The 25395-nt window shown below is 45.1% G+C and overlaps 2 protein-coding genes across 3 annotated transcripts; one reads left to right on the top strand and one right to left on the bottom strand.

Annotated features, from left to right (window-relative positions):
- Positions 1-869: 869 nt before the first annotated feature.
- On the top strand, positions 870-20042 carry HMBS (hydroxymethylbilane synthase). 2 transcript variants are annotated; one of them, XM_029574101.1, is made up of 14 exons: positions 870-1015; positions 5732-5785; positions 6466-6538; positions 6735-6784; positions 6873-6928; positions 7144-7221; positions 8566-8643; positions 9092-9167; positions 9268-9381; positions 9482-9520; positions 18129-18248; positions 18319-18372; positions 18565-18651; positions 19333-20042. In XM_029574101.1, the coding sequence occupies exons 1-14, from the start codon at positions 989-991 to the stop codon at positions 19504-19506; spliced, it is 1080 nt and encodes a 359-aa protein (XP_029429961.1). In that variant the 5' UTR covers positions 870-988; the 3' UTR covers positions 19507-20042. The 2 variants fall into 2 exon arrangements, with proteins under 2 accessions (XP_029429961.1, XP_029429959.1); XM_029574099.1 differs by lacking the exon at positions 870-1015 and adding an exon at positions 5408-5552.
- LOC115074542 (histone H2AX) lies at positions 20038-23785 on the bottom strand. Its single transcript, XM_029574102.1, has one exon. The coding sequence runs from the start codon at positions 21280-21282 to the stop codon at positions 20878-20880; it is 405 nt and encodes a 134-aa protein (XP_029429962.1). The 5' UTR covers positions 21283-23785; the 3' UTR covers positions 20038-20877.
- Between the last annotated feature and the right edge of the window lie 1610 nt (positions 23786-25395).

Below are 25395 nucleotides of genomic sequence, written 5' to 3'. Positions count from 1 at the left end.
AGAGTCAGTCTGTGCTAGTGCCAAGGACAGGGGCCCCCTTAAACTGTGATAACTGTCAGACAAATGGAGAGGGGTTTCTCAGTCTGGGCAAAATCACAAGTACCTCTTTCTCTCCTTGGACTGCCAATGCCACACTCACACTTGGCACATTCTAATGTTGAACTGTGAGTAAATAGAAGCAATACCAGCTAGACTCTTCCAAATACCAAACTGTATCTTCCTCTATTATTTCCTTATTTAGTATTATTCCTTGGTCTACTAATACATGTTATTTTGTATATATTTAGAGGCTTTCTGGAATAAAAGGTGTTCTATTTTAGCCACATCTCCTGCTTTTCAAAATGTCCATTGGCCACTGTTGGAGACAGAATGCTGGGCCCAATGGACCTCGGGCTGACCCAGCATGACACTTCTTACAGGACGGGTGCATCCATTAGGCAAACTCAGCGGTTTCCTAGAGTGCCAAAATTTGGGGGGGAGCTGCAAAATCCCACCAGCATGAGGCTCAGAAGAGGAAAGCCAATACTGCCAAAGAAATAAGCTTGACTTCTTATGTTCCTATGTCTTTCCCCTTTACTGGGTTGGAGCTTTATTCATACTGTAGTTATTAATTCAGAATTCTGCCCAATAGATGTGTTGGATTTTCTTTTTTTTTTTTCAGGCTGTGATAACTTTTATTGGACATAGACAAGAATAAGCCAAAGGCGATAAAATGCATTAGTTGCATTTTATCGCCTTTGATATATCCACCCAAGACTCTGAACTCACGTCCTCAGTAGCCTTAAATTACGTCAACCATACCGCTCGGGCCATCACACATAGGCACTCCACGCCTTATGATGTCATACTCATGCGAGCCTGGGGGAGGGAGGGAAGTACTGCTTTTTCCATCCCCGGAAGTGACGTCTGGAAGAAGCCGACAGGAAGTCGCGGGATTTAGTAGAAGTGCTGGAGCAAGGGCCGGTGCTTCTGGCCTCGAGCAGATGCCATGTCCGGGGCCAGTGTCGCTGCCTCGGTGAGTCATAGCGTGCGGTTTGCTACTTCGCCTAGTTATAATCTGTATTTACCTAACGCTGTCTGTCATATACAGAGCTCTGCGCCTCACCCGATTATAATGCGTACATCGTGTTCTCAGTTTGCACAAGATAATTGACATGTCCATGCACCAAAGAGTTCCAGAACCTGAGGACAGGGAGGTAGGTGCTAGGACTGCTGGGCAGGCAGCGCTATGAAAAGTTTCTAATTCTAGGGGATACTCCTGCCTGAAGAGTCTCTTGGACCTGGAGGCAGAATCTAAAAGAAGGAACTGCGCTGTCATTTCAGCTGGGTGTTAAACAGCAACATGCTAGAGGCTTGAACAAACTATTGTACACAATACACTTTTAAAAAAATGTATATTCTGCCTTTTTGTGATTGGTCACCCACTTCAAAACGGATTGCATTCAGGTACTGTAGGTATTTCCTGGTCCCCAGGGACCAGTACAATAAGGTGCACTCAGCAGCGTGCACAGTTTTAACCCACAGTTGTACACCTGTAGCAAGGAGTTTTGTGCACACAAAATGTGTGCTTAAAATTGCATATTCCTTAGTGCCCTCTGCATAAGTACATAAGATTTGCCGTACTGGGTCAGAACATTAAGCACAGTATCCTGTTTTCAACAGTGGCCAATCTAAGTCACATGTATCTGTCAGGATCCCAAGGGGGAGATAGATTCCAAGCTGCTTATCCCAGGGATAAGAAGTGGATTTCTGCAACTCTACCTTAATAATGGTGTATGGACTTTTTTTTTTCCAGGAGCTTGGCCAAATCCTTTTTTTAAATGCAGCTACACTAATAGTTTACACCACGTTCTCTGGCAATGAATTTCAGAGCTTAATTATGCATTACATCAGGCCCTGTATTAGGTAGTAATTGCTTCATTAATCCCTAATGCAGGGCCCTATGTAACGCAAGTTGTTGTGTTCATATATGTGCAAGTAAAAAAATTGCGTGTTGAACTTGAGTGTATGTTTTCTTTACTCACACGCTAAGAAAAAAGTTAACTAGTGATTAGGTAAGCAGAATATACAATACATAGTGGCATAAAAAAAGTGTGCCCCAAATCCTGATACTAACTTTTTTTGTACATGCAAAAAATTCATGCTTATGCAAAAAAGTGATTTGTACACATTAAAGGGAAAATAAATGCAGACTTATACATGTGCATGTAGTTAACTGCATCCATAAGGACCTCTCCTTCTCCACTCCCAAGGGTCCTTGTTTTACTTATTCTTTTTTTTTTTTTAACTCCTAGTGCTCCTCCATTCACGTGCCACCTTGTGCGCATGGCTTTATGCCATATAACATCTGGCCCATTGTACATACATTGTGTGTGTGTGTATATATATTTTGACTTGGGCCCTATAAATAAAAATGTAAAAACTGTTTGACTTGGCTTATGCTTTGTGTGTTTTTTGGTTAAGGAGACAATTATTATTGCATGGATGAAGAAATAGTCAAGGTGGAGGTAGAGGTCACTTTGGGAACAAAGTGATAACTGAGGAGAGCATTACTAGATTCAGGGATCACGAGGCAATATTTGTAAATAACATCTGGTTGAATTTGTTGGAGCACTCTGCTCTCGACTGCATTGCCAACTTAAAATGTATACGTGTCTAGGGGCGAGGGCTCTATCTACAGAAAGAGGCTTCACTACCAGTGGCAGAACAAGGGTGAAAAGAATATGAATTTCCTGACACATGCAATGAAAGCAAACCCCAAGAAAACATTTGTGTCCTTTAGGAGACCCCCAGGCATAACATTGGTGTGAACTTTTGTGAATTTCATGATGAGAAGTAGCCTAGCATCGCCTTACACCTGACTTCATTTCCCCTTATCGAACTGCTGGCTTCAGGTGCGAGAGGGCATATGGGAGGCTCATTGCTCAAATGAGGATCAGCTTCACGATGCACGCCAAAACTCGGAGCAATGCTGTGAAGCATGCAGCATTCCGCAATTATATCTGCCACGTTTTCTGGTGCATACTGTAATTCCCCCTCCAGAACAGTCCATGCAATGTAAACGACTTTTGAGAAACCAAATGTCCGTTCAATGACTGATCTTGTGGTGGGATGTGCCTCATATTGTCTTTCGTCATCTGTACTTGGTACAGTCAAGGGAGTTAGGAGCCATGGCTTACATCCATATCTAGCATCTAATGTGAAGGCAGAAATAAATATTATGCCATGTACTTTCACAGTATTGACAACCCTTTACGTTCCACGATCTGTGTTTCCCCTCCACCTAAGTATACTACATATGACATATTTACAAGGAGGGAGCACCGAAATCGTGCCATAATCTTGTGTGCGCCCTGGCCCAAACAGCTAATCGTCTTATACACGAGAGAGATTTCAAAAGGAAAAAAAAACACACCATGATGCAGTAAGTGGCCACTACAAACAGCCTGTTCCATCCTCCTTGTTAGATTTACCCAGCAACCAGCCTTCACTGTACCTCCCTTCTGCAGATTGGCGTCCCTAACGCCAACGTGAAAGGATGTAAGAATTATGTCAGCTCTCGGAAATCCTTGAAACTTCAAGGTTTTCATCTGTGTATCTTAAAAAAATTTGAGTACTCGAGGAGTAGAAATGCTTTCTATTGCGGAATGCTAAATATAAAAAAACCCCCAAAGTGTAAGAATAATACAGACCAACACTAATTGTAATCTCACTTAAAAAAAACAGATGTGTGACAAATGTTTCTTACATCTAAACCTTTGTGAATGACCATCATATAGCACAGGTATAAAACACATAAGGAAATGCTTTATTACCCCATCTTTGTGCTGACCATTTTAATCATCAGTCATTCATAATTGGATATAAATAGTGCCCCCTACCTTCCTATTAGTTTTCAAGTTCCCTTCCTGCCAGTGGCGTTTCAATCTCTTTTTGAAATTAAAGGAATATCATGCATACATTCGCTGTGCTCTCTCAGTCATGGTATTGCTGCCTCTTTGAATTTCAATGATTACTCCACTACAAATACCAGGTTCTGAAACGTTGCAATGTCGGGTTAATAACGAAGGTTACTTTGTAACACCTGGGACATTACACACACATTGTTTCCAATGCCTTTGGATGAAAAAAAAAAAAGCATGCAGATAAGTGCATTTTATTTATAAAAAAAAATCTCTTAAGAATTTGGACATTTTATATGTAATACAAAAAGTCTCTTAAATATGCCCATACCTTCCCATTATTTTTTTTTATGTCTAATTATGAATGACTGATGTTTAAAACTTTCAGCACAAAGATGGGGTTATAAAGCATTTCCTTATGTGCTTTATACCTGTGCTATATGATGGTCATTCACACATTTTTAGATGTATGAAACATTTGTCATGCATCTGGTTTTTTTTTAAGTGAGATTACATTTAGTGTTGTTCTACTACAGAATGCCATGACTTGTGTGCACAAAGCATATTTTCTGTGCCTAAATCCTGACACTCTGTTTAAGAGTACAACATGAGCTAGGAGCACAAAACTTATGCCCCTAACACATTTTTGTATATGTATATTATGTTTTCTGTGCATAAAGTGATGCTTTTTGCATCAGCTTCTTACGTTTGTACCTGAGGCAATGGAGAGGAAAGTGATTTGCCATAAGAAGCATCAGTGGGATTTGAACCCTGGCTTCCCTGCGTCTCAGCCTGCTGCTTTAACCACTAGGCTACTCAAAACATGCTTTCTATGTTTTGCATTTTGACTTCAGCAGTGGTTTTATGTTTACTGGGCAATGGGAGAAGGGATTGGGAAATTCTTCCCAGCTTAATCACAGAGCTTCACTTTTTCTTCCTGATATACTTAAAGCTTCAGTTTGCCTTAAACATGATGCCTTTCTGTTCCACCCTGGAGACTTTGAACAAGAAGAGTCCTTTCTCTCTTGCCCTGGAGATAGCTACCAATTCTCATTCAGCTCAGACTGCAGGCAGTGAGTTTGCCTTTGGTTCCATTTCCAAAGCTTGTGTTTTGCTGTTTGAAATGCCTGGTACTGTGAGAAGTAGGATATTCGACTGACTCCAGTTTTCTTAATCCAGTTGTGGTTTTCCCACACGGCATCTATGAACTTTTTGTTCTGATTTCCTTAAAAAGCAGGACTGCAGCTTTTCATGCATATCCTAGGAATAAATGAAGCTAGCTGATAACCTTAGAAGCCAGGGCTGTTGAGGAGGCTGTTAGATAGCCTAAGATTCATTCTGTCCTATTTGCTGTTGGGTTTCCCTGTTTGCAAAGCTGGATGTTCAGAGCTGGTTACACCCTGCCTTCTCCCTAGTCCCCCTGTAATCTTCTTACACAGCCTATGCTCTGGAGTGCTGCTGGGTCCTTATCTCTGTACCCACCTTGCAGCAGGAAGGACCTTTTTGGAGACAACCAGAGGCTTAACCGTCACTAGACTGAGCACATGGTCTGCCACAGTGAGCCTAGCAAGCAGCTTATTCCTGTGTCTTCAGGGAGAAAGTTACTAGAAGTCTGGCAAGATGGAGAACCAGGCTCTAAGGAGCATGCAGGTGACAGGAAGCGTGAAAGGATTGCTGTTTGTTTGTGAGGAAGTCGAAGTTAAGCAAGAAAGAAGACGGTGTTAGCAGAAGGATTAGGTTGCAGAGAGTCTTGGGCTGTCAGGAGGTGATGGGGGGGGGGGGGGGCTGAAACTTGGGTTTGCTGGTAACTCAGGAATAATTCTTTGCAGGATGGAGTTGGACATCAAAACAGAGTCATTCGAGTTGGAACAAGGAAAAGCCAGGTGAGATCCCAAAATTTGTTTGTTTTTGTATTCTAATATGATTAAAATAGCATGTCCGAGTGAGTTTTTTGTATGAATGTGTATGGGCAGTATATCTGTGTCAGTGTTCATGCGCCTCAGACTCTGCGTGGCATTTAGCATCGTCTGTCTGTTCTCTGTACAGTTGTTTTATTTATTTAATTTGATATACATTTTTCCTCCACCAAATCATGAAGTGGTTAATAATAAAAAATATCAAATACACAAGATAAAATGTCTATGTCTTCCCAAATTGTGTGTTTTTATGAAACCACTATTTATTAAAGAATAATTTTTATTAAAAATAATTTATTGCAGAATGGGGTAAGTTTCATATGTCTTCCCCAGCATATATCTAAGTATATATTACTAAAGTCACTATCCCACGCCAGCTCTTCTAGAGCTCTCCACAACCATTTCCCCCCTAACAATCTGACCCTCACACCCCTGGAAATAATCTCCACTCTTCTCCTATCAACCCCAACTTCCTACTTATGATCTTAAACTCGTCTGCATGGATCCATCAATAGATCTTATACTGTTTATCTGCCAATTGTAACACTATGAGAAAGCTTCTGTAAATAACCAAGCCTCTGGCACTTTACTCCTGAGACATAAATGTGCTGCTGTGGAATTACTCTTGCACTTAATTTCCACTCCAGCTTGCTCGGATTCAGACGGACAGTGTGGTGAAGATGCTGAGTCAGCAATTTCCTGCAGCTCAGTTTGAAATTGGTAAGTGCCTTATAAGAACTGGAGGTGCCAGGAGGAGAAAGCATGGAAGCGCTGCCGCTTACCTCCTCCCCCCCCCCCCCCCCAGCCTGCTGTCAGGGCGTGACTGGGCAGGGAGAGAGACACAAAAAAAAAAAAAGCGCTGCCACCTGTGCGTTGCTCCGTGCTCTCCATTACGAGCCTTCTCCTCTCTCAACAGTTGCCATGTCAACCACTGGTGACAAAATCCTCGACACTGCTCTGTCCAAGGTGAGTGAGTGCGTCCCAGCCCTGCAGCCCCTCTCTATTCAGCCTACCTTAGAGCTGTGTAACCCCTGCTTTTCTCTTTCCCTGGCAGATTGGAGAGAAGAGCCTCTTCACCAAAGAGCTAGAGAACGCACTAGAGAGAAACGAGTAAGAACTGCTAAAACATATCACAGCCGGGATTTTGTATTCATTGGGCTTTCTGCTGCGCACATCGCTAAACGGTGCATGAGGGTACAGTTGTATCCCTGGGGGGGAAAGAGTCCCAGATCTCAGAGTCCTGAACAGCGTTACGACATAACCCTGGAGAAAAAGTCCCGTTTCTTTTATCTCTGACTTCTGGTTTCCTGTTTTATATCTTCTAGAGTTGATCTGGTAGTTCACTCCTTAAAGGACCTGCCCACAACACTGCCTCCTGGCTTTACCATTGGTGCTGTCTGCAGGTGAGTCCCTGGGAGTCAGGACCATCCTTAGAGGCGGCAAATAGGGCGTGTACCCTGGGCAGCACACGTTGGAAGCTTCTAGCAAACCAGCTGACGCCCATCCTTCTTGTTGCTGTGGGCCCGAGTGGCAGGCTTTCTTCCTCTCCAGCTTCCCTCCTGCTGGCCAGAGAGCAGCCTTTCTTAACCCGTGTCTGACGCCTCTTCTGCCGGTTTCACTATGAACTGTGAACACTCGGGGCCTCGTAGTCTTGCAAGTGCCATTCATCCAGAGGAGGAGGAAGGATGCAAGTAGGAAAGGTTGCTTTTCTTCTGCCAGCAGGAAGGATGCAGGAAAGGTTCATTTTTTGGGGAGGGGAGCAGGCAGGCCAGTTTGCCGTTAGTCCCGTACCTCTCTAGGGTTTGGCTAGTATAGTATGTACCAGCAGGAAGTGCTTCAGCTACATTATAACACGATGCTCCATTTGGTTTCATTCTTGCCCGAGTAGAAGAAAAAAAAAATAAATCTCAAGCCAAATTCACTGGGAGTTTGTGCAAGCAAAGGAATCCCTGGTACCCATGCCCTGTCTCCGCCCAGGGTGAGAGAGTCCTGTGCCAGTATGGAAGAGCAAAGCTTTAAACTGGTCACACGGTTACCAGATTGTGCTACGCAAAAGATGTAACTAAAAGCATAAAACTAAACGGGAAACAGAAAAAGGACCTGAGCAGGCAACGGACAATGGATGTTTGGAATGAAAAAAAAAAAAAAAGGAGCTTGATCTTATTCAATGTGAAGCACAAGAGAAGATCTTGTAATGTTATACATGGAGTATATGAAATGCTGTCAGGCCCACAAATTACCTTCTAGAAGTTATAGTAGATGCAAAGTAGAAAGGGCAGCTTTTAGTGCCTCTTGTGGTCTGGAAGTGGGTGATAAAAGAACTAGTGAATGCTACATACCTGAGAGGGTCAAGTCAGGACAGTCTGTTTGGGTTTGGCCTGTGACAGGGCTTTCCAGACCTACCCTGACGACACCCCCCCCCCCCCCCCCCCAGTCAGTCAGGTTTTCAAGATCTCCATAATAAATATGCATGCAATGAATTTGCATAAACTAGGTGTCCAATGTATGCAAATGTTTCTAATGCCTAATCACTGTGGGTACCCGAATGACCTGACCGTGGAGGTCCAGGACAGATTTGGGAAGCCCTGTACTTTGCACTGGCACTTAATTCTCTAGAGAGAAGAACCCAGCCCGGTATTCACACACTGAAGGGAGTCAAGCTTTCCAAAGCTAGTTACAATGACATTAGGTACTCCCATAAAAAGGTTTTACGTACAACTTATTTGTTGACCTTTACTTCCTTTTAGACGGGAAAACCCCCATGATGCTGTTGTGTTTCATCCCAAAAACACTGGGAAAACATTAGACTCGCTTCCTGAGAGGAGGTAAGAGACAAGGCTGAAAGAGGTCCCTCCCTAAGATGAGATAAGCATGGCGAAGTGGTGAGCAGAAGAGACCCTTCCACGAGATTAGGTAATTTAAAAGTGAATAGGACAGGAGCAGGACATCTGTAGGAGGAGGCGAAGAGCCATCGGATTGTTGAGCCAGAGAGCCACGTCCCTGAGAGGAGGTACAGGGCGTGAAAGGCTGCTCTCTGAGGGGCTTTGAATGGGAGAAGCTCTATTCTGAGAGGAGGGACAGGGTGAGAGTATGAATAAGAGAGGCCCCATTCAGAGAGGAGGGAGATGCTCTGCTCAGGAGGTGGAGGTGGTGGGTGTGGGATTTTAGGGGTGTGTGGAGACAGAGGGAAAGAGGGAAGAGTGAAAAAGAGGGGCAGTCCACATCTCTTTGATCACCCTGGCCTCGATGCTGACTGGTTGCGCTTCCCTGCAGTGTGGTTGGGACCAGCTCCCTCAGGCGAGCAGCCCAGCTGAAGAGGAAGTTTCCACACCTGAACTTCAGGGATATTGTATCCTTTCATGACACAGGCTGCTCTCGCAGTAGACTAAACATCTTGTGCTGTTCCTTCCCTATGAAACTTCCCTTGGTAATCCTTGACTTTCATCCAGAGAGGGAATTTAAACACGCGCCTAAAAAAGCTGGATGAGAAGGAGGACTTCGGTGCCATCATCCTTGCTGCTGCTGGACTGTTTAGGATGGGCTGGGAGAACCGCATTGGGCAGGTGAGAGAGAGAAAATGAGGAACAGCCCTCATGATCCAGCCCTGCTCTGGTGTTGAGACCTTAATAGACATTGACGTGTTCCTTCTCTTCCTTTACCTAGATTCTGAACCCAGAGGACTGCATGTATGCCGTAGGTCAGGTATGTGGTAATCCGAATAAGCAGCGTGTACAAGTCACCAGGTACTGGAACTGCACATATTTATCTGATGATGTTTCCATTTCAGTAACTAATTTCCTTCTTCCTTTAGCAAAGCTGATGTCATGGCTGTATAGTAGAGATGTGAATCGGAACTGAAATCCGAACCGATTCTGGTTCCGATTCACATCTCTACTGTATAGTCCTGCCCCGCTATCAGCCTGCCAGTATTCTCCGTCTCCAGCAGATGGTGGATGTGCATCTTCCTTTGGGGGATTGCCTGTGCATAAGGAAAAGAAGAGAAGTTGGAAAGGAGATATCAGAGATGCCTAGGGAGCACCACTTCCCTCCAGAGGTGATACCATGCAGTCCCTTCCTCAGAGTGTCTGCAGTCCAGTAGCCTTGACTAGCATGGACCTAAATTCCAGTTAGTGACTGCAGGCTGAGAGAGGCTCGGTGGTGAAGGCTTTAGCCCTCTTCCCCCCTATAGCTGGGGCCCGTTCCTGCTCTCAGGTAAAAGTTTTCTTACTTAAAAAAAAAAAAAAAAAAAAGTGAAAGGAAGACAGCAGGAGAAGGGTCTGGTTTCTCGGCATTCGGCTATCCCACTCACATCTCTGGGGAGTTCTCCGAGGTGAGGAGAGGGTGCAGGCTTGGCGGGTTGAGCTAGGCCCGTCTCCCAGGATGCTTCTATTTTTGTGTGTGGTAGGCCGCAGAGTAGTTTTCCTTGCTTTTTGCTTCAGGCCGTTGGCATGCACTTGCGAGTCCGTGTGGGCATCCGTTTTTGCCTGTGCGTTCAGTTGGAAGAGCGGTCTAAACACGTGAGCTTGGACACTTTTTTTGTGCATTTTGGGTACGCTTATATGCGTGGTTAATCTAGACGCAAGCCTTCATCGGTCTGCGTGCTTACAGCATGGCACCTGCCACAAAGAAACTTAAGGACCTATCTAGCTGTGCTGCATGCCACATCAGGGCCATTCAGTCAGAGCTTTCTTTAAACCTGTCAGCGTCGCCTGGATGCTTGGGGAGATTTTCTTCCTTCTGATTTTGTCATCGATGGTCCATCTCCCCTGACTGAGGGGAGTGGGACCAAGTGAGATATAGCAGGGGTGTCCCCTCCCTTGATTGATCCACAGGTTGAGTCCTCAGGGGACACTGGCTCGCAGGACGTCAGGTTAGGGCCTGGAATGGACCTGTCCTTTTCCTGGGTAGAATTTTTGCAGGGATTGCAGACATTTCTACAGGCCGCTCTTCTGAAGTGGCTGTACCTACTAAGGTAGCTCCTTATACTCCAAGTGCTCTTCTGCCTGTCTCTACAGTCAAGCACCATGGCATGGTGTGGTCTGACAGTGCTCGAATGCAGGTGGATCAGGATGATACAGATAATGATGGGGGTGGCTCTCCTGGTATCGAAGGGGGCATTTCCCCCAGATTTGGAGCCATATTGAACGTTTCTTTCAGAGAGAAGAGTTGGGTTTGATATTGCAGAACCTGAAGACCCTCCGAATGACAAGGCCTGACTCTTTGGGGATACAGAAGGCGGATCCTATTTTGGTCACCCTGCGCAAGGCTTCTTGTTTCTTTCCCCTCTTGGATGCAATCCAGGAGTTGTTTGATCTGGAATGGAAAGTGCTCTAGACATCTTTTTAAAGGGGGATGCGTCTTGGCAGGTTTATACCCCTTGGATCCACAGTCCAGTAAGCAATTGCATTTCCCTAAGGTGGATGCTTTGGTGTGTTTCGTGGCAGAGGGAGGTGCAGCACTGAAAGATGCTCAGGATAGGATTGAGGCTATCCTGAAGCAAGCCTTTGAGGCAGTGACAATGAACTTGCAGATTGCTTTTTGTTGTGCTTTGGTAGCTCAGGCTACCTTGCGTCTTTCTCAAGAATCTGGTGGTGCTGGGTCTGATCTTGGACTTATGATAGAGCCAGGGGCCGCCTTCTTGGCTGATGTGGGCTGTGACTTGGTGCACACAATCATCAGAGGAGCTGCTTCAGTTATTACAGCCTGGCAGCAGCTGTGGCTGTGTAACTAGTCTGCAGGTACATTTCAAAGTCCAACTTGACTAAGCTGCCCTTCAAAGGCTCGCTCTTGTTTGGCAGCGAATTGGGAAAAAAAATGGCAAGTAAATGAGGAGACCCAGGTCCCTCATTTGCCAAAGGACAAGAAACCTGTTGCCTGGGCTTTTCAGGTGACTGGCCGCTCTCAAGGTACTGCCGTTTTCAATCTTTTAGAGGAGGTTCTTCCTAGAGATCCCATCCCTTCCACAGATCTCAATCCTTTTGCCCCTGAGGTCCTCAAAAGGATGCGGGCTCCAGAGGTGGAGCTCCCCGGTTTTCCCAATGAAAGTTTGCAGGCTCACCTGATGGTGCAGGACATAGGTGGTTGCCTATCCCAGTTTTATCACAGGTAGGTCCAGATTACTTTGGATCAATGGGTTCTTGAAGTGATGCCTGGAATGTCTTCGCATCCCTCCAAATGCCTTCATTGTTTCTCCATGCAAGTCCCCTCAGAAGAGGGTGGTAGTGGAAGTGACATTCCTGTTACTGAATCGCAGCGAAATATGGGCTGATATTCCATTTTGTTGTGACTAAGAAGAAAGGGTCTTTTCGGCCAATACTGGATCTCAAGGGCATCAGTCATCTACAAGTCAGGTATTTCAGGATGGAAATGGTGCGCTCTTTCACAATGGCTGTCCAAGCAGGGGAGTACCTCACATCTCTGGATCTGATGGAGGTGTATCTGCATATCCCCACCTGGCAGGAACATAGTTTCCTCCGATTTGCTATCCTGGATAGTCATTACCAGTTTCAGGCCTTGCCTTTCGGACTGACCACAGCACTCAGGACCTTTTTCCAAGGTCATGATGGTAGTAGCTGCAGCCCTTTGCAAGGAGAGCATTCTAGTTCACCCCTATCTGGACGACTGGTTGATCTGAGCCAAGACATTGGAAGAGAGTCTTTGTGCTTCCAGCAGGGTAGTTTCCTTGCTACAGAAAGTAGGCTGGGTGGTGAATCTGGTCAAGAGCAATTTGCAGCTGTCTCAGATCCTGGAGTATCTTGGGTTTGATTCGATACAAGGCAGGGCAGAATGTTTCTGCCAGAGTCTCGGGTCTACACGTTGATGCTGCAAGTTCGTTCCCTGAGAAACTGTTTATCTGACCGTGTGGTCTTATCTACAGGTCCTGGGGTTAATTAATGACTGCTGCATTAGAAGTGATTCCCTGGGTGATGGCTCATACGCACCCTCTTCAGTGCATCTTGCTCTCCAGATGGAGTCTGCAATCGCAGAACTATACGGTGAAGTTGACCCTTCCGCTAGATGTGAGATCCTATTTGGACTGGTTGTTACATGTGGACCATCTCAGGAAGGGAATTCCTCTGACAACAATGGCTTGGTTAGTACTCACAACAGATGCTATCCTCTGGGGCTGGGGGCGAATCACTGTCAGGAGTTGGTGGTGCAAGGGCAGCAGAGCGGCAGTGGAACATCAACAGACTGCAGGCACGAGCAGTTTGGTTGGCGTCCTTGTAGTTCACCAAGCGGCTAGAAGCTTGGGCGGTCTGTATAATGTCAGATAATGAGACAGCTGTGGCTTACATCCATCATCAGGGTGGAATCGAGAGTCAAAAGGTGTCGGAGGAGATAGATATACTCATGGTGTGGGTGGAGCAGCATCTAAACATATCTGCTTCTCACATTACTGGAAAGGACAATATCTGAGCCGATTTTCCTCAGCAGGAGAAACTTTGACCCGGGAAAATGGGAGCTGGCGGACGAGGCCTTTCTGCTCCTGGGACCTACTGGATCTGGACCTGTTGGTGACCTTCAACAACAAGGTTCCACGCTTCTTCAGTCGCAGGCAGGACCCAAAGGCGATGGGTATTTATGCTGTTGTGAGCCCTTCTCTATGCATTTTTGCTCTGACATCTGATATGCAGGCTGGTTCAGAAGATTGCACATCAAGCCAACACCATCTTTTTAGAGGCTCCGAATTGGGCTTGAAGGCTATGGTACGCCAATCTCCAGAAATTTCTGGTGGGTAGTCCCATCAGGCTACTGTCTCAGATGAATCTATTACATCAGAGGCCCATTCTGCACGAGGATCTGGGTCAATTCTGTCTTATAGTTTGGCCATTGAAAGGGCTTGGTTGTTGAAGTGAGGTTTTTCACCTGTGTTAATTTCCACTCTTCTATGGGCCCGGAAATTTTCTACCTCTCTAGCCTGTGTTAGAGTTTGGAGGGTCTTTGAGGCTTGGCGTCTGAGTGAGGTACTCAGCTGTCAAGGTAGATATTCTGTTGATTTTGGAATTTTTACAAGATGGCTTTCTCAAGGGTTTGGCCCTTAACACCTTAAAGGTTCAAGTTTCAGTCCTGGCCTTTAATAGAGGAATGCGTCCCATTCCTGTAGGGAGTTAAGCATCTTCACCCCCCATTGCGGCTTCCGATACTTCTGTGGGACCTTAACTTGGTCCTCGAGTTTCTGGCAGGTCCAACCTTTTAACCACTGCATACTCTTCCCTTGCTGTTGCTTATCTTGACAGATTTTCTGGTAGCAGTCTGTTCAGCACGTCTGGTCTCTGCACTGTAGGCTCTTACCTGCCGTGAGCCTTTTCTCCATATGACTCTGGGTGTGGTTCAACTTCGGACTGTGCCCTCCCTTTTGCCCAAAGTGGTTTCGGATTTTCATTTGAATCAGTCCATTTCTCTGCCTGCCTTGGACAGAGATGAAGTTGAGTACTGCCTTTTGCGTTCCTGGGACTTTGTGTAATTTGCTGCACTCCTTGGACATGACTAAGACTGTTCGGAAGTTTGATCGCCTGTTTTGCACTCCATGATGGAGGTAAGAAGGGAGAAACAGTGACATGGGCAATGATTGCCTGGTGGGTTAAGGAAGTAATTACAGCAGCCTATGTGGCTGCTGAGGTTGCCTTACCGAAACAGACCGCATTCCACGAGGGCTCATGTGGTATCGTGGTTGGAACTTCGTTTGTTGTCGCCTGCTGAAATTTGCCATCTGCGACATGGTCATCTTTGCAAACCTTCTCCAAGCATTACTGCTTGGATGTTAGGGCTAGGGAGGATACTGCATTTGCGTGGGCAGTATTGATTGGACTGCTGGCAGCCTCCTACCCTTTTTGAGATTGGCTTTAGTACAACCCACTCATTGGGATTGACCTGCTCGAACACTGAGAGAGGAGAAATTACTGCTTACCTGATAATTTCCTTTCCTTCAGTAAGGGCAGGCCAATCAGAGACCCCCCCTCGGCTCCTGATGTTTGAATTGTGGTTAGCATTTATTCAGGTGAGCTATGCAGAGTAGGTTTCCTGCTCGTCATTGAAAACTGGTAAGTGGCTTCTCTAGCCCTAAGTTTGCTAGATATGTTCCTTCTTTTGGCTGAGCTCAGTGTTCCTGTTGGTTGAGAAACATGAATAGTTGGCTGTTAATAATGATCAAATATAATCAATTTTGTCTACAGAGAATATTGGTGGGCTGATGTCGGGCTGGGACTATATAGCCATGATGTCAGCTTTTGCTCCGTCTCCATCTGCCATCAGAGGTGCATAACTCAGGGTGAGCAAACATTTTGAGCCTTGCCCCCCCCCTCCCCCCCTTCCATCACCCAATCAGCTGTTGAACTGTTTGGCAAATAGGCAATCACACTGCTAGCCAGAAGCGCAAAATTCCAGTTTTGATTCTCTGCAGGTTGCTGTTAGGAGCAATAAGATATACACAAACACAGAGTGTAGATCCAACACCACATCTGACAGGTACCTCACAGTAACATAAGAACATGCCATACTGGGTCAGGCCAAGGGTCCATCAAGCCCAGCATCCTGTTTCCAACAGTGGCCAATCCAGGCCATAAAAACCTGGCAAGTACTCAAAAAAACTAAGTCTATTCCATGTTACCGTTGCTAGTAATAGCAGTGGCTATTTTCTAAGTCAACTTAATTAATAGCAGGTAATGGACTTCTCCTCCAAGAACTTATCCAATCCTTTTTTAAACACAGCTATACTAACTGCACTAACCACATCCTCTGGCAACAAATGCCAGTTTAATTGTGCGTAATTTTGTAAAAAAGAACTTTCTCCGATTAGTTTTAAATGTGCCACATGCTAACTTCATGGAGTGCCCCCTAGTCTATTATCCGAAAGAGTAAAAAACCGATTCGCATCTACCCATTCTAGACCTCTCATGATTTTAAACACCTCTATCATATCCCACCTCAGTCGTCTCTTCTCCAAGCTGAAAAGTCCTAACCTCTTTAGTCTTTCCTCTTAGGGGAGCTGTTCCATTCCCCTTATCATTTTGGTAGCCCTTCTCTGTACCTTCTCCATCGCAATTATATCTGTTTTGAGATGCGGCGAACAGAATTGTACACAGTATTCAAGATACGGTCTCACCATGGAGTGATACAGAGGCATTATGACAATTTCTGTTTTATTCACCATCCCCTTTCTAATAATTCCCAACATTCTGTTTGCTTTTTTGACTGCTGCAGCACACTGAACTGACGGTTTCAATGTGTTATCCACTGACGCCTAGATCTCTTTCTTGGGTAGTAGCACCTAATATGGAATCTAACATTGTGTAACTATAGCATGGGTTATTTTTCCCTATATGCATCACCTTGCACTTATCCACATTACATTTCATCTGCCATTTTGATGACCAATTTTCCAGTCTCACAAGGTCTTCCTGCAATTTATCACAATCTGTTTGTGATTTAACTACTCTGAACAATTTTGTATCATCTGCAAATTTGATTATCTCACTCGACGTATTTTTTTCCAGATCATTTATAAATATTTTGAAAAGTAAGGGTCCCCAATACAGATCCCTGAGGCACTCCACTGTCCACTCCCTTCCACTGAGAAAATTGTCCATTTAATCCTACTCTCTGTTTCCTGTCTTTTAGCCAGTTTGCAATCCACGAAAGGACATCGCCACCTATCCCGGGACTTTTTACTTTTCCTAGAAGCCTCTCATGAGGAACTTTGTCAAACGCCTTCTGAAAATCCAAGTATACTACATCTACCGGTTCGCCTTTATCCACGTTTATTAACTCCTTCAAAAAAGTGAAGCAGATTTGTGAGGCAAGACTTGCCTTGGGTAAAGCCATGCTGACTTTGTTCCACAAACTCCTTCCGCAAAACCCTACAAAAGACAATCTATATAGCAAACTTACTACATAATAGTAATAACACCAAGAACTCAAACAAGAACCCTACATGTGAAAAAGCAACACAGTAAATATTACTGTGTCCCAGAATACCAATACACCACCTACTGAGGAAACAAAACAAACCTAATTGCTATAGATCCCTACACAGACACTACACGCCAGTAGAATCTTTCACATTGGTCACACGCACAGTGCAGAGACAGATCCTCATCAAATAAAGAATCACAAATTAGAACCAGCAATATGCAAACAAAAACTGAAATGGAAACTCCAAGAAGCTGGACTCTGTCTACAGTTAACAATGGAAAAACAGAACCACCATTCCTCATAAAACAAAATCAAGAAATATAATTGCTGCCTTATAATAGTAAAATCATACTAATAAAAGAATAAATACTTCAAAACTACTGACCAATAGAACATCTATTAGTTATATACATTTATTATAAATTTCCCCAAGCACACAAAATATTTCAAAACAGTGAACATCTCAAATAACACCCAATAATTAAAACTGAGGCTTAAAAAAATGCTCCTGCTGTCCATACCTGGGATCTTGATTTCCAGTCATCCTGCGATTGTTGAGGATTAGGGGCTAGAGGCCCATCCGAGCTTTATCCTCTCTTGCTCACGCACAATTGCATGTTCATTTTCTCTCACCCATACACACTTTCATACATACCTCCCCCACCTCTCATACTCAGGCTCTTAAGTCCCTCTTACTCCCCCAGATTCTCTCATATACACACACAGGCTCACACCCATTCATTCTCACACACACAAGCTCCCATTCATACATATACACACACTGAAGGCAGGCCTCCTCTCTTTGTTTTGCCAGCAGTCTCAGAGCCTCTCATTCCTTCTGGCACTGACACTGCCTCCAAGTGGCTATTAGAGAGGAGCCGATCCCGCATTGCTGCTTCTGGCACTGCCTGTTCGGTTGCCTCCTCCTCTGTGCAGGCCTTGCGATATTAAAAATTGGTAGGACTAGCACTTTCTCCATGCTGATCTTGTACATTGCGCGACCAGCATAGAGAGAGTGCTATTCTCCTGAGTTCTAATACCGTGGGCCTGCACAGTCGGGGTGTCCTTTTCTGCTCGTACGCTGGCAGCTAGATGGCTTTTTCTGTATTTTGGCCACCGGTGGGATCGGGTCCACCAGCAGCCGCATACACCTTCTCCCACGATACACCATTCGCGGCTGCCTGGAATCTCCTTCATGGCCCTCTGTTTGCACACCCCTGGCATAACCCACTCATTAGGATTAACTTGCCTTTAAAGGGAAGGAAATGATCAGGTAAGTAGTAATGTCTCCTTTTATAAAACGTATTTACAAATACATAATTATATTCCCAGAATGTGTGGAAATAGCTGATCCCTCTTTTGAAGTAGGGTGTTATAATATATATCCCTTTTGTAGGGGGCTCTGGCAGTGGAGGTGAGAGCCAATGACCAAGACATCCTAAGTATGGTATCTGCACTGCACGACCCAGAGACTGTTCTGCGCTGCATTGCCGAGCGAGCATTCCTGCGGCATCTGGTATGTATTAGCCCTTGCCCTTGAAGCCAGAAGGGAATGCACTTGCTCTAACCACTGTTTTGTATTACAGGAGGGTGGTTGCAGCGTGCCTGTGGCAGTGAGCACTGTGATGAAGGACTTCCAGGTAAGGAGACTTCCTCTGTTTTGTACTGCATCTTACTTATTAATAATGTTGTTACTGACCTTCAGTTGAGAATTCACTGACCTCTGCTTTACATTTTGCATTCTAACATTTCATTTCTGGCCAGGAGCAATACTGTCTATTGTAGGAACTCAGAGTAGATGGTAGTTCAATTTTCTGCTTGTGTGTACACAGCTGTACCTGACTGGAGCTGTGTATAGCCTGGATGGCTCGGACAGCTTACGGGAGACCATGCAGACTAATATCCACTTCCCACAGCAGGTAATGCAAATCAGCAAGCAGTACACCAAGAGGGTCCTTGAGAAAACAGGCTTCCCAGGGGATTAGATGAACGTATCAAAGGCAGTGATTCACAGCCTCTTTTATGCTGTGGCACACCCAGTACTGTGCTTACTCTATTGCAGCACCCCATCACCTTCCCACCCCTCTTCTTCTATCACTGGTATTATCCTTTTCCTTCCCCATTCAGAATTTATCTTCATTTGGCAAGAGGATTCAGGGGAGCAGCACACCCTACTTGCTATTTCTCCCTTTGCCAGCTTCCTGCTTAAGTTGTGAATGTGCAGGATCCTGTATTTCTACAAGACTAGCTGGCTTCAGGCAGCTCCACCTCCAAGAAAAAGCTGGGAAAGGAAGAGGCAGCATCAGATAAAGACCAGAGCTCACAGCCTCCTCTTGCCTGTGGAAGGCTGGAAAGAGAGAGATTTTGCTGGTGCTACCTGCTGTGTTCTACCCTCTACAGGGAGGGACACTTTCACAGCACAAGTGGCTGACCGATTTAGGGCCAGTCATAGTGATATGCAGGTGGGGGACGTGTTGTTTCTTCTGCCTTCCATGCCACATTCTGTTTATGGAACCAGATTCCTTATAATCAGTTAGTTTAAAATAGTAAATGAGAAAACTGAAAATGGTATCTTGAGCATATGCTTCTTTCCTCTTCAGGATGGAGATGGCCCAGACGATGACACACAGCATGTTGGGATCACAGCTAAGACTATTCCTCATTATGCACTTAAAGCAGCTGAGGCCTTAGGAATCAATCTGGCCAACCTGTTGCTGAGTAAAGGAGCCAAGCAGATCTTAACTATTGCCAGACAGCTCAACGATGCCCAATAAGTGGCTTGTCACCAGACCCTCTATGCATTTCCTGCCAAGCAAGAGAAAGGATGGCCATACTATCCAAAAAGTATCTTCCTATCAAGTCAGGACTTACGCTGCTGTTTCATGCCAGTACGGTGTGTGTTAAAGCCTGCTGGGGGTGGGTAGGGTCATGCAATTTTATTCTGATTAGTTCATTATCTGTTCTAACAGAGGCTAGTGCCTGGGCCCAAGTTTCCTTAGTTTCTATTAATGCTCCTTTTCACCCTGCCATCGTTTACAGCAGGGCATTTTGGTCCTAGCCCTCATAAGTGCCTCACCTTATGGCCTAAGTCAATTCATCAGGCTTTAACACCACTGCAGGTTCAGTGCCTTTGAAATGTACAACACTAGACTGTTTCTTTGCTCTAGGTGACTATACAATATCCCCCACAGTAGATTTATTCTATATTCCCCCTCCCCTCACTGTTTTCATTAGGGAAGTGTGGCAACTAAAATGTGATTGTTTGCATCTTGTGCTGGTCTTTAAATAAAAACCCACAAACGAAATCAGAGCAACTTTTGTTTTTCTTTAACCACAACCAACTTAACAGCTATAGTTTGATAAACAACTCTGTACCTACAATAACAATGTTCAGACTGGTTAAAGATGGTAAAATACTGAAACAGCAATATAAGTGTTGCTTCATCCCATTGTTCTTGTACATTAGATGGGCCATGCGGACTTCTTCCTGCCGTCGTGTTAGTTTTGTGGACGTCTTCACCGACACTGAAGTCTTGCGTTTACGCAGTCTTCCTTAAACGTTCATTTTAATGGTAGGGATAGCAACGGTTCAACAATCTTAACTGTAGCGAGCTGTGTGACCAGGGGGGGAACTTGATCTAAAACCGCGCTCCTGAGGATACTACCCTTCACCCACAGAAAGGTGGGGGGGAACGTACAGGGCTATATCCCCATGCGTCGTAACCCTCTATAAAGCGCCAGATCAGAGCCCCACAATTTGCCATTAACGTTAAATGCTAAGCATCCCCTTTTATTAGCGTGAGATATCGTCACTTTGACTCCCCACCGCCATCTTAACTTCTGCTGAGTATCCCCTTCCGCCTCAGCTCATTCCTGGATTAGAACGGAGCATCCACTCCCCGGCACTCCTACTTCTAGAGCGCATTAGATATCCCCTTCCCGCCACAATTCACAACCCATTTTTGCCAGCATTTCAAGCTAAAACCCCCCTCCCTTTCCTAACAACATATAACCTGTCTCCTCACAGCATTTAGTAAGTTATGTAACCCCCTTTTTCCATCCCCTTAGGCTCAAGCTCTCTTAGTGAAGTGCTGGGCGGCCCTGAAAAGGGCCTTTGTGTTGTGGGAATAGGGGGGCAATAGCCTCTAGTACTCCTGGGACTGCTGCAAACTCTTCTTGCCTCCCTTAGTGGTGCTGGGCGCGGACGATCCGGTCTTCTTGGGCAGCAGGATGCCGCCTTGCGCAATAGTAACGCCACCGAGCAGCTTGTTCAACTCCTCATCGTTGCAGACGGCTAGCTGCAAGTGCCGCGGGATGATACGCGTCTTATTATTATCCCGGGCTGCGTTGCCCGCTAGCTCCAGAATTTCAGCCGTCGGGTACTCCAACACAGCAGCCAGGTATACTGGGGCGCTGGCTCCTCGCTCCGCATAATTCCCCTTTCGCAGGAGACTGTGTACACGACAGACGGGGAACTGCAGTCCAGCACGGGTGGAGCGGAACTTCGCTTTAGTACGGGCCTTGCCGCCGGTCTTGCCTCGTCCAGACATGGTCGCCAACTGTCTCGCTTTCAGCTATCAAGTAGAGCTTAAGGCACACGGCTGCGAGATCTTATACCCAGGCTGCCAACGGCTTGCGCCGCTTCCTCCGCCTCGCCATTGGCAGCTGGCTTCGCTCGCGTTTTTGAATTCTGTCCCTCTTATTGGATGGTGGCTGCGGCCGTCAAGGATTGGCTTAGTTTTCAAAACCCCAGGCTGCCAATAAGATTCTTCTCGCGTTGCTAGAACTAGGGCACACCAAGTAACGTGCACGCGGAAAAAAAAAATTTAAACTGAGCTTCTGGACCGGCGCCAAAAAAAAAAAAGATGGTTGGGAAAGGATTGTGTGGTAACGATAATAAAAATAAAGCTGGGAATATTTTCATTGTGGTTGAATGATAGAAATTTATGCACAGCCGCAGCTCTTCATAAAGAGTCAGTGATTACCGGGCCTTAGTTTAACTATACAACGTGAAGACGTCAGTGGAGTTTAAAATACAGCACTACAAAAAGATGGTTTGTTCCCAGTCATATTTGTCTTGTTTCCTGATAGTCATATGTGCTTAATGGAGTGTGACTGTCATGTTAAACTACGGGCATGTACAGAAATAGAGGTTCATTAACTCCCTTTCTTGGGGCCGCATAGAATGAGCAAAAAATTGATTTTACCAAAAAATATAAGACACAAAACGCATTTCAGTGATAGTATGAGTAGCAGGCCGATAGCTGCTCTAAAACTGCATTGAAACTGGGCACCTGCTTTCCTAAGACTTGCACATCCATCTTTCCCAGGCTCACCATGCAGTAGGCAAATGAGCCACTGCATTAAAAAGGAGGCGCTAAGGGAAATTGTGTGACTCTAGTGCAGCCCCAGCCTCAGGCACCCAGGGGAAGTGGGTGGGTTAGGAAAATGGACACTCGTTAATTGAGTGTCAGTTTTCCTAACTTGACTGCCAGCAAGATTAAAAAACATTTTTTTTTTTACCTTATTCCTTTTTTCAGTTCATCTAACTTAATATCGCCACGCTGTTAAGTTGGAGGAACTACAGAAAAGCAGTATTTTCTGGTAACTTTAAGTGCTCCTCAAGACTTAACACTTGCTCTGGGGCAGGCCTCAATTTTTGAGAGTAAAATATACACGTCAGACGCACAATATGAATTTACACGTGATGGGCTGGTTTGGACGCACTAATCCCCTTAGTGCATAAGGGGTTATGGATACGCATCCAAAACACGCATTTAAGCGCTCATTAACCTGTGCCCTAACTAGGCTTAGCAGACGCTATTGCATTGGCCTGTATCTGAAGATGAGATATGCTATAATCTTTTGCTTATAATGAATTAAGAAGCATAGGTTATTGAGTATTTTTTTGTCCGTTTCAAAGTATCTGATCATTTTAACTTAAACAAATCTTACATGCCTGGATTGTTAAATTTCCCTTTAATTGTCCTACTCATAAGGTCATCACGTCAATGTGTGATTTTGCATCTCAGCCATTTATTTTTTAATGCAATGTGTCTCATTAATGGAGCATACTTTTTCACATTTTCATCCTTAGGTACTCATGCCCCTCCTCTTACCCATCCTGTAAAGCACACTAAAGCCTGCCTTGGCTCACCCCCAGAATTCGCTACCTATATTCCTGCGCCGGCTCTGCAGCACATCTCTGCCTAAGAGCTCGTGTCCATCTAGACTTCAGACACTTCAAATTCATACTGACCACTTTCGAGTATGTTATTCCACCCTGTCCATCTCTTTGCCACTCTCCGTTCCCTCCTCAAATTTCCTTCACCTCCCTGCTCCCCTTTCTCTCTCTGCAGAGTATAGCTGACTAATTCCATAACAATATTCACAAAATTAGTCTTGAGTTCTCACCTTTACCTGCCTCTACTTCCTAGCCTCTGCCACTCTCTTCTCCTTTCCTGAAGTCACAGTAGAGGAAACTGCTCATCTCTCTTCCTCCAAATTCATAACTTTTTCCTCTGACCCTGTCTCCACCCATTTCCTCAGCTCCATCTCCACTGCAGTCATTCGTTCTAGCTGTCACAGCCTCCATCTATCACTCTCCACTGCTACTGTTCTTGCTGCCTTTAAATGTGCTGTAATTATACCACTCATTTAAAAACCCTCACTGAATCCTATCTGTTCTGCCAACTATTATCCTATATACATCTCAAGCCTTGCTTGATCTGTTCCAGTCTGGTTTTCACCCTCTAAATTCAACTGAAACAGCCCTTGCCAAAGTTTCCAATGCCCTGTTTATGGCTAAAACCAAAAGGTCTTTATTTTATCCTTATACTCCTTGATCTGTCTGCTGCTTTTGACACTGTTGATCACCACCTACTCCTTGATACTCTGTCCTCGCTTGGATTTCGGGACTCTGACCTGCCTTGGTTCTCTTCTTACCTCGACCATGGCACTTTTTATATTTTCTCTGGTGATTCCTCCTCTACTGCCATTCCACTATCAATTGGTGTGCCTCAGGACTCCATCCTGGGCCCTCTTCTCACTATATCCTAGTTCCCTTGGTGCTCTGATTATGTTGATGACTCCCAGATCTACCTTTGTACACCAGAAATCCAATCCTGGATCTTCTCCTGCTTGTCTGACATTGCTTCATGGATGTCCCACTGCCACCTTAAACTCAACCTTGCCAAGGCAGAGCGCCTTATCTCACTGGAAAAGGTAAACGTGGCGTGCTTTAGGGATCTGTACTTGGACCAGTGCTTTTTGGAAAGGGGTGCAAGTAGTGAGATGATCAAAGTTGCAGAAGACACAATTATTCATTTTCTGACATTTCTGTGACCTGTTAGTTTGTGGTTCTTTAATTAGAGGAAAGGGAATCTTAGTGATTGGTGTTACAGGGGAAAGGATCAGGGAATGAGGAGTAAGGAAATCTTAAGCTTGAGAGTTAGAGATGAGGAATGGAAGAGGACTGACACAGGAGGAAGAGAAGGAAAGGAAATGAGGAGGGGACAGATCTAGGGAAAGGAAAGAATGATCCATTCACACCACCAGAACTAGATTCTCATATTCATGACCCCTTCCCCCATAGCCCCCAGTTGCTGTCTCTCCAGTTATCCTGGGCTCAATCCTGGGTCCTCTCTCCTCCTTCATGCCCCCATTTTGAATCCTTGCTCCATGTCCTCCTGTCAGTCTATGTTAGGCTCCTTCTCCTGCTACCATCGCTCCCTCTTCCACATTTGGTAGTGGGTTATCTTTTGCTTATCCACCTCCTATATGATGTAAATCTCCTGCTGTAGCCCTGTTTCCTGGTACTTTCAAGTTTGCCTCTGTGGCTGTAGCTCTTCTTTGGGTCTTCATAGCTGCCAGGAGCTGCACTTAACAGTACAATAGCTTCCTCTGTCTCATAGGGCCAGTCTGCTGGTTTGAGCCTCAAGATCCCATAAACTTGCATCTCATATGGCAAGCCTGGCTGAGCAAGCCAACATGCTATTATAGTAAACACCACTTCTCTTGCTAGCCACATGCATGGTAGGGAAAACATGGAGGCAGACCTGGCCCACTAGCCTTGGGAACGCTTAGCCTCATCATTTATTGGGTGGTTATAATCATGTCTGCTATGCAGCCCAACAGGCAATGTGAGCAGCTCCCAAGGTGCCCCTAATCTCACAGTGCTCCAGGCATCTGCCCAGCTCCCTCTACACAAAGGCTGGCCCTGAGGGGATCCCATTCATGCTCCTCTTCTAATGGTGTATATTCAATAAAGAAAATGTAAAGAATCATACTAAATGGTAAGACCGGCCAGACATTAAATGCAGACTCACATAGATACTACAGCGATGACACTGTTTGAGGGGGCAGGCAGTTTTTGAAACCAAACCATTCTATCAAATGTATGATCAATATAATAGAAGGAAAATGTAACAATACAGGAATGTAAGACTTTTGAAGTTAAAATGATCAGACCCTTTAGAAATTACAAAAAAAGGATGCAAAGACCTAGGTTTTTTTATCCTATTATGAGCCATAAAATTATATTGCCTGTGGGACTCATTTTGATCAGCCATCAAATCTGCACCCCACATACACACACTATTATTGGAATGACTTTTGATTCACATATCTTTCCAGATAATATCTTTTGCTCAATCTATTCTGAC

Source organism: Rhinatrema bivittatum, chromosome 12 (assembly GCF_901001135.1).
Source record: "Rhinatrema bivittatum chromosome 12, aRhiBiv1.1, whole genome shotgun sequence".
In the NCBI taxonomy this organism is placed as follows: Eukaryota; Metazoa; Chordata; class Amphibia; order Gymnophiona; family Rhinatrematidae; genus Rhinatrema; species Rhinatrema bivittatum.
The sequence above is the reverse complement of the archived record's forward strand: the minus strand, read 5'-3'. Positions and strand labels throughout refer to the sequence as shown.